The sequence below is a fragment of the Convolutriloba macropyga genome, chromosome 2, assembly GCF_964194025.1.
Source record: "Convolutriloba macropyga chromosome 2, txConMacr16.3, whole genome shotgun sequence".
NCBI classification, from domain to species: Eukaryota; Metazoa; Xenacoelomorpha; order Acoela; family Convolutidae; genus Convolutriloba; species Convolutriloba macropyga.
In genome coordinates, this window is record NC_134469.1 from 54,944,419 (window position 1) to 54,963,185 (window position 18,767).

General features: G+C 36.7%; 2 protein-coding genes across 3 annotated transcripts in view; one reads left to right on the top strand and one right to left on the bottom strand.

Moving 5' to 3' along the window:
- Positions 1-18,767, top strand: part of LOC142334508 (bridge-like lipid transfer protein family member 1) — a 274,847-nt gene that overhangs the window by 34,608 nt on the left and 221,472 nt on the right. For both annotated transcript variants that reach the window (XM_075382600.1, XM_075382601.1), the window contains exons 4-7: positions 33-150; positions 11,296-11,407; positions 11,633-11,840; positions 14,054-14,242. In XM_075382600.1, coding sequence (XP_075238715.1) covers positions 33-150; positions 11,296-11,407; positions 11,633-11,840; positions 14,054-14,242 — 627 coding nt within the window. The remainder of the gene's footprint in view (positions 1-32; positions 151-11,295; positions 11,408-11,632; positions 11,841-14,053; positions 14,243-18,767) is intronic.
- Positions 4,121-10,466, bottom strand: LOC142334507 (NAB transcription cofactor mab-10-like). Its single transcript, XM_075382599.1, has 2 exons — positions 8,423-10,466; positions 4,121-5,386 (listed from the first exon to the last, which is right to left on the bottom strand). The coding sequence occupies exons 1-2, from the start codon at positions 9,359-9,361 to the stop codon at positions 4,415-4,417; spliced, it is 1,911 nt and encodes a 636-aa protein (XP_075238714.1). The 5' UTR covers positions 9,362-10,466; the 3' UTR covers positions 4,121-4,414.

Below are 18,767 nucleotides of genomic sequence, written 5' to 3' on the forward strand. Positions count from 1 at the left end.
GTTTTTGGAAGTGTACGCTGGTTTTGTTTCAGTGGTGTCGACTCTGGCTCTAATTCGGCAAGTGGCAGAGAACCTCCGGAACCCGCAGCTGTTAGAGTTTGGAATGCGTTTAAGGATCTCCTGGCTATTATCCAAGTCAAAGCCAGTCCTGTAAGGCAATTCTTCTCAGTGGATATTTCTATAAAGCGTTGCAAATATATATTTGATGATGACAATTTTATTGCTAATTAAATTTAAGCGGATCAAATATTGAGATCCCGACTACACTAATTAACTGATAATCAATAAAAATAGTTGAAATGGCGTTTAGCATTTGAGCTAGCTTGTAGTCCCACTTGATCTTTGAGTTAGTACGAAACAGTCTGGAAAAAGCAGTCTTAAGAGCTCGAATTTTGAAGAACTGATTCAGATATTTATTAATAGCCGCGAAGTGATAGCGGCAATTATCGGGGAAATACAATTTTTTTGTACAATCCAAGAATTCGATTGCATTGGTGCTCTGTCTTTTTGCAAGATCTTTTCACATAATTTCACTGACTTTGATCTTTCAAAACCGGATAACAGGTACGGTCCAGCAGTGGGCATTAAGTTTTATTAGAACCCCTAAGGTAGTTTTAGTAATCTTTTATGTGCTTAGAGTGCTGAAGCTGCTACATAGGCCTAAATTCAAGGTTAAGAGGTCATTTGAGCCCAAAATGGGGCAATTTTTCACGTTTTTTTGTTGTTTTTCGAGTTTTGTTTTTTGATTAGTCTAATTGACGTTTGTCAAAGTTGATAAAGGTCTTTTGCAAAATCTAATTACTTGTAGTGGCCATTTTGTGAATTGGTTCGGAATTATATTTTGGTAATGAAAACATCTTCACGAAAAATGATGCTAATTTTTGCAAGTTTTTTTAAAAATTTGTTGTCATATTTTGAGTTTCTAAGACTCAGGGGCCTTAAAACCCCGTCGGGGGTTTGAAAATAGCTGCTGCCAGAAAACCTCCTGTTGGGACTGATAATAGGTTTCTGCATAGTTTTTGGTGGCAAAGAAGTTGTTTTCAACATTTTATTAACGCGAATTTCAGCAATTTTTTGATAAAGTATGCATTTTTTTCAAGTTTTCGAAAATGTTTGTCTTTTGTTTAGTTTTCTTGTCCCAGTAGTATGGTAACCTCCTCTAAAGTTTGCTAGTATGTTACTGCATAGTTGATATGAGCAATGTAATGATATTCATCTTTTTAATATCACCAATTTTTGTATTTTTTTTAAATTTAAGTTTTTTCAATTTCTTTCAATTTTTTTCTCAATTAGCCTCTGGAGACAATGAACTTGTTCTGAAAAAACTGTTATCCAAAATTTTAACAACGTTTCATTAAAATTTGCAATTGTTTTCAAGTTTTCTGTAATTTTAGTCATTTTCAAAGTTTATTAATCGTAATGGGCCTATAAAACTTCTTTTGGTCTTGCATATAGGTTATTGGACAGGTTTCAGAAAAAACAATGAGTTTTGAACTTTTAATATTGCGAAATTCAGAAACTTTCTTTAAATTTTCTTTTTTCTATTTGTCATGTTTCTAGTTTTTCTGTTTTTATTAGCCATTAAAGTTCATTCATGGCTTGTGCTTGGGATGGTAGGTATATTTATGTGGATCAAATTTATCAAATTTGGCCTTCAGGGTAAAAATGCCTTAAGAGTTACAGCAACAATTTTATTCTTGTTCAGTTTGTTTCATTTTTGTTTCTCAACTTTTGATATTGTTTTTCTTTTTCGTTGGCCTCAAGAGTTATAAAAGCCTCAAGAGTTATATCAATGATTATATTCTTGTTTAGTTTGTTTCATTTTTGTTTCTGAACTTTTGATATTGTTTTTCTTTTTGGTTGGTGGCGTATAACTGATTTGCTTCTCAGGTAAAGTAGTTCTAAAATATTCATTTATTTCGTTGGATTGTATTTAACGACTTGTCCTGCTATGTTTTTTAATTTGTCGTGTACATCGATGATTCTTGCGACGACTGACTTTTCAATTTCAGTGACTTCTACTACTTTGCAGTTAAAATTTGTGTGCGTGACGTCATTTAATCTGCTTTTAGATCAGTTGCGTGACTTACCGTACTCCCAAAAAGACCTTTAATTTTTATGAACGTTTACTAGTTAAAGATCAATAGTGTGCATCTAAGTAGTGCCAAACGTATATGCCCGAAAAACGAGTCTTGAGTTTTGATTTCAAGTAATAATTTTGAAAAAGCTCTATTATTTCCGTCTGTGTCGCGTAAAAAATGACAGGCCGAGTCTAACCCAAAAATCCATTGGTCTATTAAAGGACTGGTGGTCAATCTGTCTGTCTTTTTACTTCAGTTGTTTCAATTCCATGGAAGGCCACAAGCGTCTATTGCGGCTATTTTTAGGCAATCTGGCAGTCATGTTGGAAAACCGCTAGGAATTAATGTTTTTTACTGGAACAATTTAAAATTGGATAAAATTTGGGAAAGATAGCATGGAGACTCCTTTTCATCGTTAATTCATAATAAATATCGTTATTAACTGAATCTTTATTGAAAGTTGATTGCTGATGTTTTTGGGTAAAAAGTAATGTTCTTAACATCCTGCGTCATCTCAGCAGGCTCATGTAGCGCTCCTGTTTTTTGCAACTCAAAAAATTTGAATCGTGTTAGGGCTTTTTATTGGAATTTTGTTTGCGTCTTTGAAACATGAATTAAAATGCTTAGAATTTTAACCTGTGTTTAAGTCGAATTGATGAAACGTGAATAAATGAGAGAAGAGTGTGGTTTTCTTTTGATGTCAATTGTTAGAGAGAGTGAATGAGTGAGAGAGTGAGTGAGAAAAATAGGTGTGATAAAATTTTGCTAAGCATGCGATTTTTTGTTCACTTGCGGCTTTTTAAAAGCAGTATTTAATAGCCGCCGTCAGTTTTTCGACGGCTATTTTTTTAGGTACTCTTCTTTTTACAATTGAAAAGTTTTGAAATGTATTGGGTCACTGTCGCTCGAAGAGTCGCCATTGTTCTTTTTTCAAGTGCTCTCGAACAAAGTTTGTAGGAATTATTGTATACGTGTCTCTTTAATGAAAATTTTTGCTGAACCGTTATTGCGCTTTTGTCCGAGGACCTTCTTTCAATCTGAGTTTTGAAGTGTCATTTTGACGCTTCATGTCTTGAATTTTGCGTGATCTAATGTGCTCGCATTCTGAAATCAAATCTGTCGCTAAAACAAACGCTATTGTAAGATCGGTAATTTCAAAGCCCTGATAGCCGACCGGTTAATGCTTAACGCGAGCAAGCCTGAGGTCTTTGCAGTGAGAAAAGTTTCTCCTAATGAGCGTGAAAATTGGTCTCCATACCATTTGATTTTGATATTTACGTAAAAACGAAAGCATTTATCGAGATGTTTTTACAAGGCGGAAAAAATCGGGAGACTCTGGCAGCTGAAATTTTGTCTCTCATTCTCTTTCCTAACTATAGCCTGACTAATGCGATCCTCTTCGCTTTGAAAATGGGCAGATTTCGATGAAGATAACGAAATGTTGCAAATATGGGCTTGCTCGGCTTCGTATCGTGGCCCTTAAAAAGGGGGGGGGTTCATTTTGTTGAACATGAGTCTTTGGAAGAAAATTTTGGATCGTGTCAGTTTTTTTCCTCTTCCTTTTTTTTTGCAATTTTTCATGCTCTCAAAGCAGTTTTTGTGCGTTTATACATGCCTTGTTGTAATTAATTCGTTGGGCTATAACAGTTATTTTTGTTCATCGCGTATTAATTTTTGATCAGAAATGAGTTTTCTCACTTTCAAAATCCTTTTATTTTCTTTAGTTGGTGGACTTATGTCACCTTTAGTTGGTGGACTTATGTCACGGGAGCACAATGCGCTGCAACGAGATCCTGCTGTAAGCCTAGGTATTTAAAAAAATTTTGCTTGATATAAACTGTCGGATAACCCCCAATTTTCAATTATAGAGGCATTTGTTTTTGAATCCTGCAAAAATTTTTGGATTTTTTAATCTACAAACCAATCGCTTTCTGACAATCTGCCTGTTTTGTATGTAGTATTGGCCAGCACTTTCGTGTGCATGTGCAATTTTTAAAAATAAAACATCGAGAATTTGTATTGATGTGGAGATACCAAAACAGAGAACATGAATATGAATGTTTTACTTATCTGTTAATGAGAAATAATTTAGTTAGCAGGTTGACACGGCTTCCTCTTATCGCTTCCTCTGAGTACCAAAATTAAATTAATTACATAGTTATTTGCTAATCAGTTTGAAAAGGAATTTTCAGAAAGTTTGTTGTCGATGTGGCATCTCTTTTTGCGCAAATATAACAGTAACATAATTTAAATTTAACATCTGTATGACAACTGTTTCGGTAAAACGTTAGTTTTTATTCTGATTCTAATCAAGCAACTCTTGTTGTAACTTTTCACGGTGACAGTGGTTCAATTTTATGATTAATCGGATCTGCCATTTGAGCACTATTCACTCCTGTAGAAGATCCCAGAGCTGATTGAAGGAAGTTCAGTTCGGGGTTACCGGTGCCAGATGGCCAGAAATGGGTTCTGTAGTTTGACATATTAATTGGCTGCAGAGTGTTTTGAAAATGGGAACCAATCATTTGTTGGGCAGTCGCTGAAACCCCTTGGCTAAAAAGAGGCGCAAACATGGAATTTGGTACTTGTGCCATTTGACCGAGGCTTGAGTTCAGTATGGTGTTGAAGGTGCTTTCGAATTGAGCCTTTTGTGCATCGTTGAAGTTTGTTTCTTCGAATTTAAAGTCAACCGTTGATGCCACCTGGTTCATCTCGCGTTGTGCATGCGCTAAGTTTTTTGGCATTTCTGAGGAGACCGATGGCATGTTATCGAACAGCGTAATTTGATTTTGTGCTGTAGGGTTAGATGTGCATGTCTGAAAACTGTTTGACATTTGATTGGCAATAGTTGCAGTTGACGACTGAGATTTGGCCGTTTTACTTCTCTTAGCTGCTGGGTATCGGATCTCCTTTCGACCTTGAAATCCGATTTCTTTCAGGACTTGCCTACACATCATAAACAGCTCGTCGCGGCGAACAAGAAATGACTTTTCTAATAGACAAATCTGCGCAGCTGCCTCGTTAATCGCCGATTCATGCGGCGATAATTTGCGGCCAGATTTGCGTTTCGAATCAAATCGACCATAAATAGCCGAGTGTTTACGAAATACTGTCTCTCGTCCGTTATCCGACTCGTTTATCTGCATTGCAGCATTTATTTCTTTGAACAGTTTCTTGTTTATTTTGTTGGCCAAATTAGCATATATTTTCTCATCGCTCTCTTGTCGATGTTTTCTTGCCTCCTGGTCTGCCTCGACTAATTTTCTTGCAGTTTCTTTGATCTGGGACAATTCCTCTTCAGTTAGCTTAAACAAAAACATTGCATTCACACCACCAGTAATGATCCAGCTCGTTCTTGAAACCAACTCATTATTCGTTTACATTTCAATTGATGATCAATTGCTCTCAAATGAATTTTGAAGCAAATATTTTTTTAGTCGCGTGTGTCTTATTTAATGCAAGTTTCTTGTTTGATCTGTGGTTTCAGTTTACTAATCAAGTGGTTGCAGTTTACTAATCAATCAAAATCAAACGAACAGCGTGTCGAACAGCGGGTCGCATTTTTCACTTTAATCCTAATTTTGACCTATACAAGAGAGCTCTAATTACATCATTTGAAGGCGCGTAAGTGGCATATGTATCGAGCCTCATTCTCTAATCTTAGGAAAGTGTCAATTAACCAAAATACATTTCTTCAATTGAATTATTTATGTATTGACTTGGATTAGTTCTTACCGATAACATTTTCTATGAATGGCTGTTTGACTGCACAATATTGCTTCATATTAGTCTTTCTTGTAGTTACGACAATTATAACACGCTGTAATATAACATAGCAATCTTATTGAAAACTTCATTTTTTAAATAAACTCCGGATCATTTTTGAAGTTAAATGCTAACGTTAAATTCGTTTCTCGACTTCTTGAAATTGAAATTCCGTTAATTTAAGCATACAGATTTCAAATATTTGTTATACAACTACAGCAATGCATATATAAAATTCGCTTCAAGATGTACTGTTAATATCCATTTTTGGAACATCGGCTACTGTTTTGATCCTTATCGTAATATAGATTTGTTCGATTTCAAATCGGCCTATCTTTTTTGAGTTTTCAGTCTGTCAATAGTAGCGTCTTTTTGTGCGTTTCATTTCTAGAGCTATTTGTTGTACCCTGAGCTTTATTAGTTTTTTATAATGAAGACCATTGTAGCTGTAGTCTGTGATAATCAGGCCACTCTAACGCAAAATTTGTATTTTAATTTTTGGCCGATGGACTGAATTAACTGAAAATGAGTGAATTTAGTGAAAATTTGCCAGTGTTGCAATGCCTAGCTATGCAGCTGCTGATTTTTTAGATTTTTATTTTTACTCATGGACAAAGTCTTAAACGTCAAGTGCAGTAAAGTAAAAAAAAATTGTTAAAACAACTTTGTTACATATTATTAATTGCTCTCGAACGAAGTTTGAAGCAATTATGGTACGTGTTGGTCTTTATGCAAAATTTTTGCTTGACCAATTTGACTTTTCGAGTGACTTTTGGGCCCTTGACTTTTCGTTTTGCTTAATTTGAATTTCTCTCTGACAGACATTTAAACAGCTGATCTCAAGCGCCGGCAGTTTACCACTAAAAGTCAAATTAAAAGAAATTGCACCGAAATTGGTGTCTTTTTTCACTTCATTAGTGTTTATAATGATATATAATAACCCCTAATGACGTCATTTGAAGCCCCCTTAGCGACTGACTTTAGCCCCCCCCCCCCCCCCCCCCCTGCGGCATAATGATTACTACGTTGACTCTACTTGAATAAATAAGTTTAATTGTTGAGTTCCTTTTTATGAAGATAATATTAAGGATAATTTATCAATATTATGATGTTTTATATCGAATAGGCAAGCTAAACAATTTAATCATGTTACTTGTTATCATGGTTCTCGTCCGTCAAAAATGCGGTTAATCAATCGTTCTGAGAATTTAATCATCAGGATTAACATTTAATATATTAACTGATTTTGGTCATATTTATTTACAACTGGCAATGCTACGTCTGGATTTTCTGCGTAAGTACTACGCTTTATTTATTTTTTAGCAGTTCATGTAAGAATCAGAGGAAATATTTCCGGAAAAAGGCAAATGTAAAATTCCTATTTTAACTTTTATATTTGTCAGTGTGCAGATGGCCGCATTTATTAGCATATTGCTTGCATTTCATTCACTGACAATTATTTTTTTTTGAATTATTAAGCACACCAAGAATATTGTTTTTCATGTGAAAAGCATGCGGACTCTGACGATGAAAGGAAAATCATCTTACCTTCCGTAATGTTCGCAATTTACCATCCAAAAATATCGCAGACCAAAAAGTACATTTTGAGTGGCGGGGGATAAGGAAGAAACGGAAAATTATATGTTACAATCACGACGTGCTCAGTACAACCAAATACAGATTTTTTTTCTGCTGGTGCCCCTTAAATGTTCTTGGCTCTTTTCGTCAGTCAGATAATTGATCTCAGTCAGAGTCAGAGAGCAATTTTTAGTTGTGTGCGTGTGTGTCTTTTGATGTGAATTTTTGTTTGAACTGAAATACGCTAATACTGATTCAGGATGAGGTATTGTGATAGGCTATAGGTACAATAGACTCGAGTCTTTCCTCGTGTGTCGTTTGAGGGCAATTCCGCTGACGGTAGTCGGTTATGTTATCTGGTCGTTCAAGAATAATAGTATAACGATGTTATGCTCAGCAAAAGTACTAGAAAAACTAGAGGTACTAGACTGTATTAAGGTGATCGAAAAGTGATGCACGATGTGATAAGCTTCGTAGAGTGTACAGCTATGATCAATTTTTTGTCTGTTTTTTTACCTCTAAAATCCTTACCTCTAAAAATTTAAAACACTAAATGATGGAAAATTTGTCGAAATGGCAGCATGCATACAGTCTGCAGCCAATAAATACGAAAAACAATAATTAATTGTTTCGGGTTAATCCTTACATTATATTCAAGTTGGTTTTCTAATACAGCAATTAATTTCAATTTCAAAACTTTGTTGTTATTATATTTTGTAATTGTACATTGTTTGTATATATATTTGTATGTGTAAATAGTATTGAAGGCCATTCATATATATAAACGGGGGTTGCAAAATTGTATGGGCGGGCAACAATAACGGAAAAGGTCCTAAAAACGAAAAATTGATGGTTTCCGACTTCGTCTGTTTATTTCAAATTTGCCTGTTTATAGCTATTCAAGTGTTAGATGAAAATTAAAATTTTCCACTAATTGCTAACCGTGAAAGAACGATGGGTAACTGAAATGCTATCGAGGCAGTTAAGTGGTCACTTACCATGTATTCGCTGTCTGACGTAATGCTGAGTGGTGATGACATGGCGTCTGACCCGTCACTGCTGGCCTCTTCGTTCCCTGTCACCACAAACACTCCATCGTTCTGTTGCTCTACGTCGACCGAGAGTGCCCGCTTCAGATACTTGCATCGCTTGCTCTTCGATGGCTTTATCATCTCATCTTCTTTGCCTATGAATGGAGCTAAACTACCTGTTGTCACACCACCTGCCATCTGTAGCATAGGTGGTGAATGGTGATCAATCATTGATATTGATGAGCTGTCCTCGGAAAGTGTGGGCGAGGGAAAGGATTCTGTTGCTCGGATCAAATCGCTGTAAGAGTGGGTGGCGCTGCTTATGCTTAAATCGAATGGCGCACTGCTTGAGTTATGATGATTCATGCTCAAATTTAGAACGTGTCCCATGCTGCTATTGCAGTTGCCGTCGACGGCTGAAGTCAAGGTTTCGCTGCAGCTGTTTAAACTACAAGGTTGCGCCGAAACCTTGCTAACAACATTTCCCACCTTCTGCTCTATACTATAATCAGAGAATTTGTAATGATAGTCGGCAACTATCGCCGGGTTTGTTACCCATTCTTGTAAGGTTTTCTGTAGTCGTAATACATGCAGTGGTTTGCGTGACATCCCAACCAGGGACACGATTTCCAAAAATTCTTCCTTTCCAGCCTCACAAAGTTGCTGCACGTCATCGCCACCTTGAGATACGAAAATATGAAAGTAGTCAAGAAGGTTGGCTTTCTTCAATACAGCATACAATTGCGTTTCCCCATTACTTTTAGGCTCTATTTTAGGAGGTTCGCTATCTATCTTCATTTTATCTTGAAGAGTAATTTCGGTTTGAGTTTGTTTCTCATACTTTTGAACGTCTTGATTAGAACATACTGGTTTGTCCTCCAAAACGCTAATAGCTGTGTCCTCCATAATTTTGACACACTACGGAAAACTTTTGTTAAATATACTGTTGTGCTATTGATTTTGCAGCTGGTTTGCGCTGCAGTAATTTGCGAAGCAAGATAATGAATTTGAAGTGATTAACCCAATTGTTTGTTCAAGTTTGCACTACACACGAGACAGATTTAGCAGAAGAAGTGTGAACTAACGGAAGTTGAAACTTGTTTTGTGCGGTATGCTCAATTGGAGTGCGTGCGTCACGGAGTGTTTTAAAGCGAGATGTCTGAAAGTTTATTGGTGGTGGGGGTGTGAACAATTTTTCACACTTGCTGTAGACAACTCAAAATAAAAAACGCGTTCTAAGCCGAAACATCTTCTAGTCGAATGATGCTCCAAAATGCTCATAAAAATTAATTTCTCGTTCAAAAGGATATTTTTTATACATTAAACATAATTTATACCGTTTGCTTTGTTTGGTGCGACGGCTGTTGACATTTTCATGGTAAGATGAAATGCAAAATATCCGGAAATGAATCAATTCTTTTGGTGTCTGAACTAAGTCGACTGTGTAAGCGGTATTGTTAATTGACAGTGTGTTGTAATTACGATTGATGAGAGGTCGGCTTGAAATTTAGCTTTGTTTTCGAAAGTTTTCGTCAAGTGTGACTGGCGTGCTCTGTCAAAACTACAGCTTAACAGATACACAGAAAAGGTGCCAATAACATTTAAAAGACTACATAACGATTGCTTCGATGGCAACAATAACAATAAGAAAAAATGTATTTACCACGTTGACGTTTTCAAACAATAATATATTTTTGCACATAAATGTTGGGGAAAGCAAAGCAATTTTAGAGGAGTGATCACTTAATTTTTGAGGAAAGGTCGAAAATGAAAATGGCAAAATGTGTGTACATTAAAATGGGAGCTGGGGAGGATAGGAAATAATCTTTGCGCAGAGTTGAACAGTGAGTGTAGCAACCATAACTAGCAGAATCGGTGCGCCGTATTGCGTCGTTCCACTCTCAATTTTATATCTCCCAACGCATTCCAATTCCCCTCTGTGCCCCAGCGTTGCCCCTCTCTCGTTCCCGAGGAAAGTCACTCCCATGAGAGTAGTTGGGAAACAGTTGCAGCAGAGACCCCTTTCCCCCTTCGACCACGATCCGCGCCTCCCCCGGGGAATTGCAGAAGTGCATAATTGGTTTGCACTACCGCATTCTCTCTCTCTCTCTCTCTCTCTCTCTCTCTCTCTGTCTCTCTCTCTCCTACTTCCCTAATTTAAGGAATCCATTCTCATTTTTTCTTCCCTATCTGTCTTTTTTTTTACTAATATGCAGTCAAAGAGGAGGCATGTAATTGAGGAATATGAAGTTCACTATAATAACTCACAAGCTGAAAGTGTATCGTGTACTTTATCATGTACTGCTGAATTTGCAAATTGGGTACTCACAGCGTGTATACTAGCATTAACCCGTTTCCCCCTCAACTTCTCAGCTAAGAAGACAGTATCTACAGTTCTTAGATACTAATGATTGAACAGTTTAAAAAGTGATATTTCTAGGCTCTGTTCTGTATTTATTGCAAAAAAACAACAATCGGAAATTTCGAACGCAATGAAAGGTATGACCTAAAGCATAAAACGGTGTCTGTGTTATGTGAGTACGACCATGTTTTTTATGTAATCTTTTCGGTTTGCAATTACACGAAGATACCATGTTCGAAATCTGACGAATTATCTGAAGCATTTTTTTTTATCGTAGTTGACCTACAAGAGTTGTCACTAAATTAGATTTTCTTCAGTTCGGCAGCCTTCAGATATTAGCATGCTAAATAACTGATCAGTGGATAGTCATGATTAAATAACTAAAATTAAACCAGTTTTGGTGATTCATTCACTAAGTTTTTTTTCGGTTGGAAGTCGGGAAACAAATGTCTTTCATTCCATTTGTTGTTCTTTTCAGGTGAGGATCACATTCGGAAATGAACTTCTGGACTACTCTTTGGTTCTCTTCAGTAAAGACAGTGACATCAAGTACACATCGCAGACTTGGAACCATGGATCGTCCCCAGCAGGTAATCCAATGTTTTCATCTATTTTTTGCTCAAAGTGAAAATCCAAAAGGCCAATCAATCGCGGGCAGCGCAAGACTGGCCTATTGTGTCTCAGGAGTTTTTTTAAATGGCCCAATATTGACATTGACGCTCAAAAGTTTATTTTTTTGTAGCTAGCATTTAGTCATCCTACATTCGTCAAATTGTTGAATATATTCGTTACCTTGTTACCATGAGTTGTTTTAGGTGGCGGTGGCTCCCCCCAGCCATCCACAGCAAATGATAATGAGATTGTGGGAGGAGTCGTGACTTCATGCCACAAGGTCCAAGTCACCCTAAGGAGCGAGACAAAGCTCTCCATGGTGCCCAAGCAGAGCTTGTACGAATCAGAGGTCAACAAGGCAGCTGCCCCAACCACCATTGGCAACTTCAAAAGTTACTTGAATACACAAAAGTATGTTCCTCTGGTAAAAGTCAAATTGCTGCGGTAGAAGTTTGGTTAACAGGGGCCATTAGATTCGTTTTTTAATAGCCGCCTCAGCTTCTCAGCCGGCTACTATAGCGCTCCTTTTTTGCAATTCAAAGAATTTGAATTGTATTGGGGCGCTGTCTTTTTATTATGACTCGAAGAGGAGTGTTGGAGAAGTCCTTTTTTTAAATCCATCTTACTGCAGTGAATTGTGAAGCCGGCAATGAAACATGTGAAAAAATTTGGAGTGATTTTGGTGCTGAACAAAAGCGAAAAGAGAGTGTTTTTGTTCATATCGCTGTTTTCTAGAGAGCGAGAAATTGAGGTGTGAAAAAAAAATTCTGTAAGCGAGCGAAATTTTTTGTTCACGTGCGGCATTTTAAAGAAGTTTTTTCCCATTTTTTTTGGTTAAGATGTTTAATATGATTTTGTATTAATTTTTGGCTGGTTTTGGAAGTGGTTTGAAGGTTTCGGGAAATTCATACGAATTTTATGCTAATTCGGAGGTTTTTCACGTATTTTGCTGGTTTTCGGGTTAATTTTTTGCGTTCGTTTGACGATTGTTTTGTTTTACTGGCTCAAATGGGTATTGGAAAGACCCTTCTACTTGATCAATTTTTAGATAACAATTGGTTACCATTTTGTGGATATGAACCATTTTTTTGTTGAGAAATTTGACAAAAAAATGGCGAGAATTGGAACGATTTTTCTTGATTTTTTTGAAGTTTTTCGTTTTTGTTTCTGTTTTTTAGACAAGTTTCTTAGCCTATTATGACCTGCCTGTCGTTTTGCGAGCATCTGGATGCCCTATTGGCTGAAAACCTTTTTTCTTTGGATTTATGTGCTTTTGTAATATTAAAAAATTTATTTATTTTTTCCATTTTTTAGTGCAAGTTGTTTGTAAGAGCCTTTTTTCTTAATTTTGCTTCAAGTATTTTTGACAAATCACATAGGTAGTTTTAGTAAGTATTAGTTGTTTTGATTAAAAAAAATTGGCAGAGTTAGTTATTTGGGATCTCAATTTATGTCTCAAGAATTTGATCAAATTTCTTTTATCAGATTCTAACAGATTGATTATCTTGTTTTTACTTTTTTTACTTTATAGTTTTGTTTCCACTTCTTTATGGTTGGATTTCCACTTCGTGTTGTTTCCGGAATTCTTCCGGCTATGTTTTTTTAAAGATCTGGTCACACATTTTGATGATTTTTGAAGTCAAATCGTAGTAGCTATTTTGTTCACGCCGAAACAGGAAGTGCAGCGAAAAAGCGAGTGGTTTTGCAGCGTGAATTTTTTTGCTCTAATTTTAAAGTAGAGTGAGAAAACTGTTTGAAAAAAATTCGCTTTCTCGTTAGTGGTTTTTTGTTCCCATGTGGCAATTTCACCTTGATTTTTACTGTTTTTTTTTCGATTTTCTGGATTGGTTTTTTTCTAAATGGTTTTGCCAATCCATTCGTAGTCTGTTCAAGGTCTAATTTTCTGTTTAGTCAATGGATTGTACGTCAAGACTTGTCCTGCTTGGTTTTTTTACTTAGTCGGATAAAAAATTTTCGCTTCACCTCATTTTGCCGCCTTTTCGACATTTGCGTGAAATCTTTTTGACTTCTGTTGGTTAATTTCACTCTTCTCTCTTTCTGCTAAAAGTGTTTTTAGACAACAGTTGCTCAGCAAAGCAATTCAAAAAGAACAGAGTCAGTATTAAAAAAACGAAATTAGAAATAGTAACGTGATAAACCCGTAAAGCCCGATCTGAGATGCTTGTTACTCGAACTTTGTTCTCAGTTACAATCTCTTTTGCTTATTGGTATTGATACTAGCCCATGTGTGGTCTCACTGCAAAACAGGAGAGTGTTCAGCTCCAAAATAGTTTGCACTTTAAATTTTTTTTGTATAAAAATCTTTTTTTTTTCACTAGTTTTTTTTCTCTTCTTTCAATCTCAATCTTGGTTATGGGATTCAACGGCGGCTGTTTTCCGGCAATCTGCCGGATATGTTTTAAATTTTGTGTTGGTTTTCGTTCGAACCGAGTTCACTCGTATCGGATTATTTTGGCAGACAAGTATTGTGGCATTAAATTTTTAGAAGTGCAGAGTAATGGGCCAGCTAATTAGCTGCTGATAGTGCTGCTAGTGGCAATGTCTGGCTTAGTATGCTGTATTGGGAACCTCCGAGGAGTTGTTTAGTACTACTGTGGTTTCAGGCCACCTGAAACCTGCATTCTGGTCCAATCCGGAGACCGAGTTGAAGTAGGAATGAAATGGGAAATGCCGTACAAGATTCCTCTAGCTTCTGACTCAAACTATAACGAACTGCAGGAGGATGACCACAACAACCACTTGCCAGCCATACCGCAGCGAACTGTTGATATTACTTTCACGGGACATTCAAGGTATTATACGAACCAATATGAATTATACGAACCAATATGAATTTGAGACCTTATAATCTGTTTTCACGACTCGAAGGTTTCGGTAAAGCGTCTTTCTTATCGATAATTTTGTTAGAATGAATTTGAAACCGGAAATGCTGCACCTGAAAAAATGTTGTTGGATGAATTTGCTAGGGAAAAATTGAAGAGCTAAGACAAAGAGAGTGGGCATCTAAAAAATACCGTCAAATAATTTTTGCTAAGCGAGATTTTTTGTGCTGGTGCGGCATTTCAAAGTAGTTTTTTAAAATCAACATTTTAAGTAGTCCGATTAGTCTACAGTATGAACTTTTGTTTTTAATTTCAATGAAAATTTGAACCAATTGTTTCAGTCTTGAGTGTCTTTCGTTTGCAAAATGTATGCTGGGTCGCTTCCACTTTTAGAGTGACTTTTCGTCCTTCACTTAAGTAGTCGGGATCAAATTTACTTTTTCATTCGAAGTTTTGCGCGGCTGAACTTTTTCACTTTAAGTCAACAGTGCTCTGCACTCTGGAAGCCATACTCTGCAACCAATCAAATGCTACATAAACCGCAATTCGAGCTCTTTAAGCATTAGCTTTACTCAAAACGTTTGATTTGCACTGAGGCGTGAAAAGGCTATTATTCACCTTCAGTCACTCCTTACTAGAGAAGCAAAATCAAGTTGGTGGATACGGCTGCACCGGCAGTTTGTATGTACCAGTTTTTAGTGTTCATACTTGTGAATACTGTGGACATCCAAACCAGAAAGTAAATGCCTTTTCCCGTCAAACCGTTACAGATTGATCTTACCAATCTCAGTGTTCACCTTAGTTTATACATTTCAACAACTTGATTTAATCGTGATAGTCATTCTAGAACAAACTTAAATTGGGCATTGATGAACTCTTTGATACCGGCCCCCGTAGTATGGAACAAAACACAATCTGGGAAACTACGGCAGGGAAACGTCTCTGCCAGTAACTTAAGAGTGCCCCTCCAATAGGACTGCAACTGCTGCTCACTAACAATAGATTCATAAGGTCCACCATGATCCAGGTGATTCATGAAAAGAAGTATCAAACTTTGGTCAACAAGGTAGTTGTCATTCCAGTGGAAACAATATTTGTCTTAATAAAAAAATATTTGACGATGTCTGTAAAATTGATCGTTTCCGTACCGTCTCTCCTCTTGATCGAAGATAACATGTCAGAAAGAGTTGCAGGACTCTGTTGCAAGTCCTTTTCTAGTCACGTTGTTCTTCAGTGGAGATCAAAAATGTGCTGAACTGAAAATGGTCACAAGATGAATCTTACTCAGTTCCATGAGAGCTTTTGGGCAAAAATGTAGTATTCAAATAGCCGTTAGTAGTTCAATTACATGGAAAAAATCAGGTGGCTGTTTTCCGTTTAAAATCTCTAATTGGAAAAAGAAACACTTGACACTATGCGTACCTGGACAACGGGAGTTGTCAAAGTCTGCTGATGAAAAATCCCGAATAAGAAATGGAGATTTTTAGGAACACAGTCGTTAAAATGCCCATCAGTGGGTTGCAGTCAACTAAAAACAGACTGTGCTCTTGTATCTGTAAAAATAAAGCTATAAGAGATTTAGAAGACACCAGATCTTTTGAACGATAGGTTAGCTGTACGAGATCTCAACATTACACTTGACAAAACTAATTAACTGAATAAATTTTGTATTAAGTTTGGTCATCTAAAACTCATCACGTTGCCAGATCGAATGTCCCTAAGCATTCCTGTATTATTATAGTGAAATAGTTAAGACGCCGTTGGCTATTACGTCACCCTTTTGTGGGGCTCCTGCTGGCTAAACCAGCATCATGGTAGATGAACGAAATCCAGTGTTTAAAAGCTCAGTTTATTTCTCCTCTTTATTTGGATAGTAAATTTTGTATCAAAATTTGACAGTTAAGGAACTAGTGCATCGCATCAGGAAAAAACTGTCCCTTTCTGGTGAAAGAGATTGCAAAGTTAGGAAGAAACAGATGGTTGGCTGATAAATATTTGCAACTGCTGAAGGCTATGCTTTCTAAGAAACCCTTTTTGAGTTGAAATTATAATCTCTGCAGCAGCACAGGAGGCAAAAACGGACTTGTTAAAATTAATCCTCGAACTGACAACACACAGTCGGACTCGTATCTTTCTCATCATCCTGTCCTGAAAGAAAATAAAACCGAAAAATTTAAAGGTTAACCAATATATCAAGCGTTCTTCAAGGACAATAAAAAATTATAATTTATTGAAAGAACCTGAAGTACCTTGTAACCTTGTTGGTGTTGTTCAACGTTTCAAAGAAAACGTTGAGCTTTCTGTCGACATTAAGCAGATGTGTATGCAATTTGAAGTTGCTCCATCGGAACGGTCTTGTCTTTTTTCCTTGAGAGATCATAACGATAAAATACAAGATTACAAGTACAAAGTAGCTTCATCTCAGTGCTTGGCATCTTATGCTTAACTTTGCTTAACTAAAGTTACTAAGAAACTTTTTCCGAATACAGTTTAATAACAAACAGTTTTCCCATATTGTGCAAAAGTTACTAAGAAACGGTTTCCGAATACAGGTTAGTGAGGAACAGGTTTCCCATATTGTGGAAGGCAATATCTAGGTGGAAGAACTAATGAAGAGGGACTGAAAGAGTACTCTTGCTCTGGAAATTTTAACCTCACCAAGTTGAAATCAACTTCAGCTAAACTTTATCAAAAATGTATATAAAGACCAGCTTTTGAATACAAACGACAAGTCACATCAGAGCCACAAGTTTATCGGATTGACATGGATTTCAGCAATGGAGACCTATGTGGTTGCGATGACTTTGTTTAAGAAATTTCCGTTTGCCCAATTATGATAACAACGAAAACCGCTACGGTTTTTGGCATTTTTTCTGAAACCTCGTGATTTTGTAGGAGCAATCATTTTGCGAGTGCGAAATGCTTTTGAAGCCGCGCGAAATCGTTGCCCAAAGTGGTCACCATTGAAATTTAAGGAATATACCAATTACGAAATACCAGATTTCTTTGATATTTCAATCGCTCGCAGTTTGTTCGAGAATAAGCTGGTTACAAAAACGGCATTCCTTGCTTTCACAGGGGGCCCTCCCAGGAGCTCTGAATCTTTTGGAATTAGTACATCGATTAAATTTTACAAGTTAAGTTCATCATGGGGGATACCCCATGTGTCGCCTATCAAAAGAATGGCAATCCTCATTCTTGAGTTAAAAACTGCTGTCTATACACCTCAGCGAGCAGTTTTTTGAAGAAGAGCACGATATCCTAATAAATGAATTCGGTTTCTTGCCCGAAAATTGAACTGTTTTCTATTGGCTATCAACAACAGAGATACTTAATTGAATATCAGCATAAACTCCGTTAGCATAGATAGTTGATTTAATAACAGTATCCGATCAGATATAAGTAGCTCTGGAAATTCCTCTGCCGATGGCTCAAGAGGCTTTGAATTGAAACAGTTGAATTTCGGTTCTCGATAGCTTAGTGGTCCATTCTTTCTAATGTCCATAAACGGTAAATAGTAATCAAAATAGTTGTGACATGTTGCAGGCACAGCACTTGGGTGTCCTCAGTTCAATGGTCGCATACAGATGTTTATTGCTCGAACGCTCCACAGTCACTCTTTATTAGCCCATCAGTGTTGCTCTACGTCAAAATTTTTTTTGCGCAATTTTGTCTGTGCATAAAGACAATGAGGTACTTGCATCAAGTGGTCTGATGCACCCAATGCTTTTGTTATCTAAACAATGAACTTGGAGCCAGTGTTCGGTTGTTTGAGGCAATGGTCTGGGAATTTGAACGCTATTCTTTGGCTTTAGATTGAGTAGATCCATTCGTTCATCTCATTTTAAAATACGGTTCCGTAAGTAATCGTTCTGGTGTTGAAGAAACATGTTTCTTTTTCATGGAATGCTATTAAATTGCAAAATGCCATGAACCAAAACATTCGTTGTTAAAGATTTTCGTCAAAGCATTCGTTGTTAAAGATAAGCTTATTAAATTAAGCCACCTAAATGTCAGACCTGACAGATGAATGTTTAACTGCTCGAAAAGAGTTCGCTTTTGCAACAATGGGTCTGGAGTGTATGGGTCCTTTTCCTATAAAACAGTGAGGTGGGTGCGCCATTCGTTTTTTTCTTCTGTTTACATGCCTAGTGATAAGAACAATTCGTTTAGAAATTTCATGACTCTGTCAGTTCTACAAACTAGATCTTTTTTTGATAATGGGAAATCTTTCGTATGCTCTTGTTCCAAAAATTAGAAAAAATCGTGTAGAGGTTCTCAAAAAATTGCTTGATCTCGAGACTAATAAGAGGATTCTATTAATCCCAATCATTTCCTTTGAATTTATGTTTTATCAATTTCCCCCCTGGAGTTTTTCAGCCAGGAAAAAATATGAGCTATATCATGGACAAGAACGCAGAATTTAGCGGAACTTTTCCGGAAGCGATTTATTAATTCATCTTATTAATCTGCAAAAACGCTTCAATTGAAATAA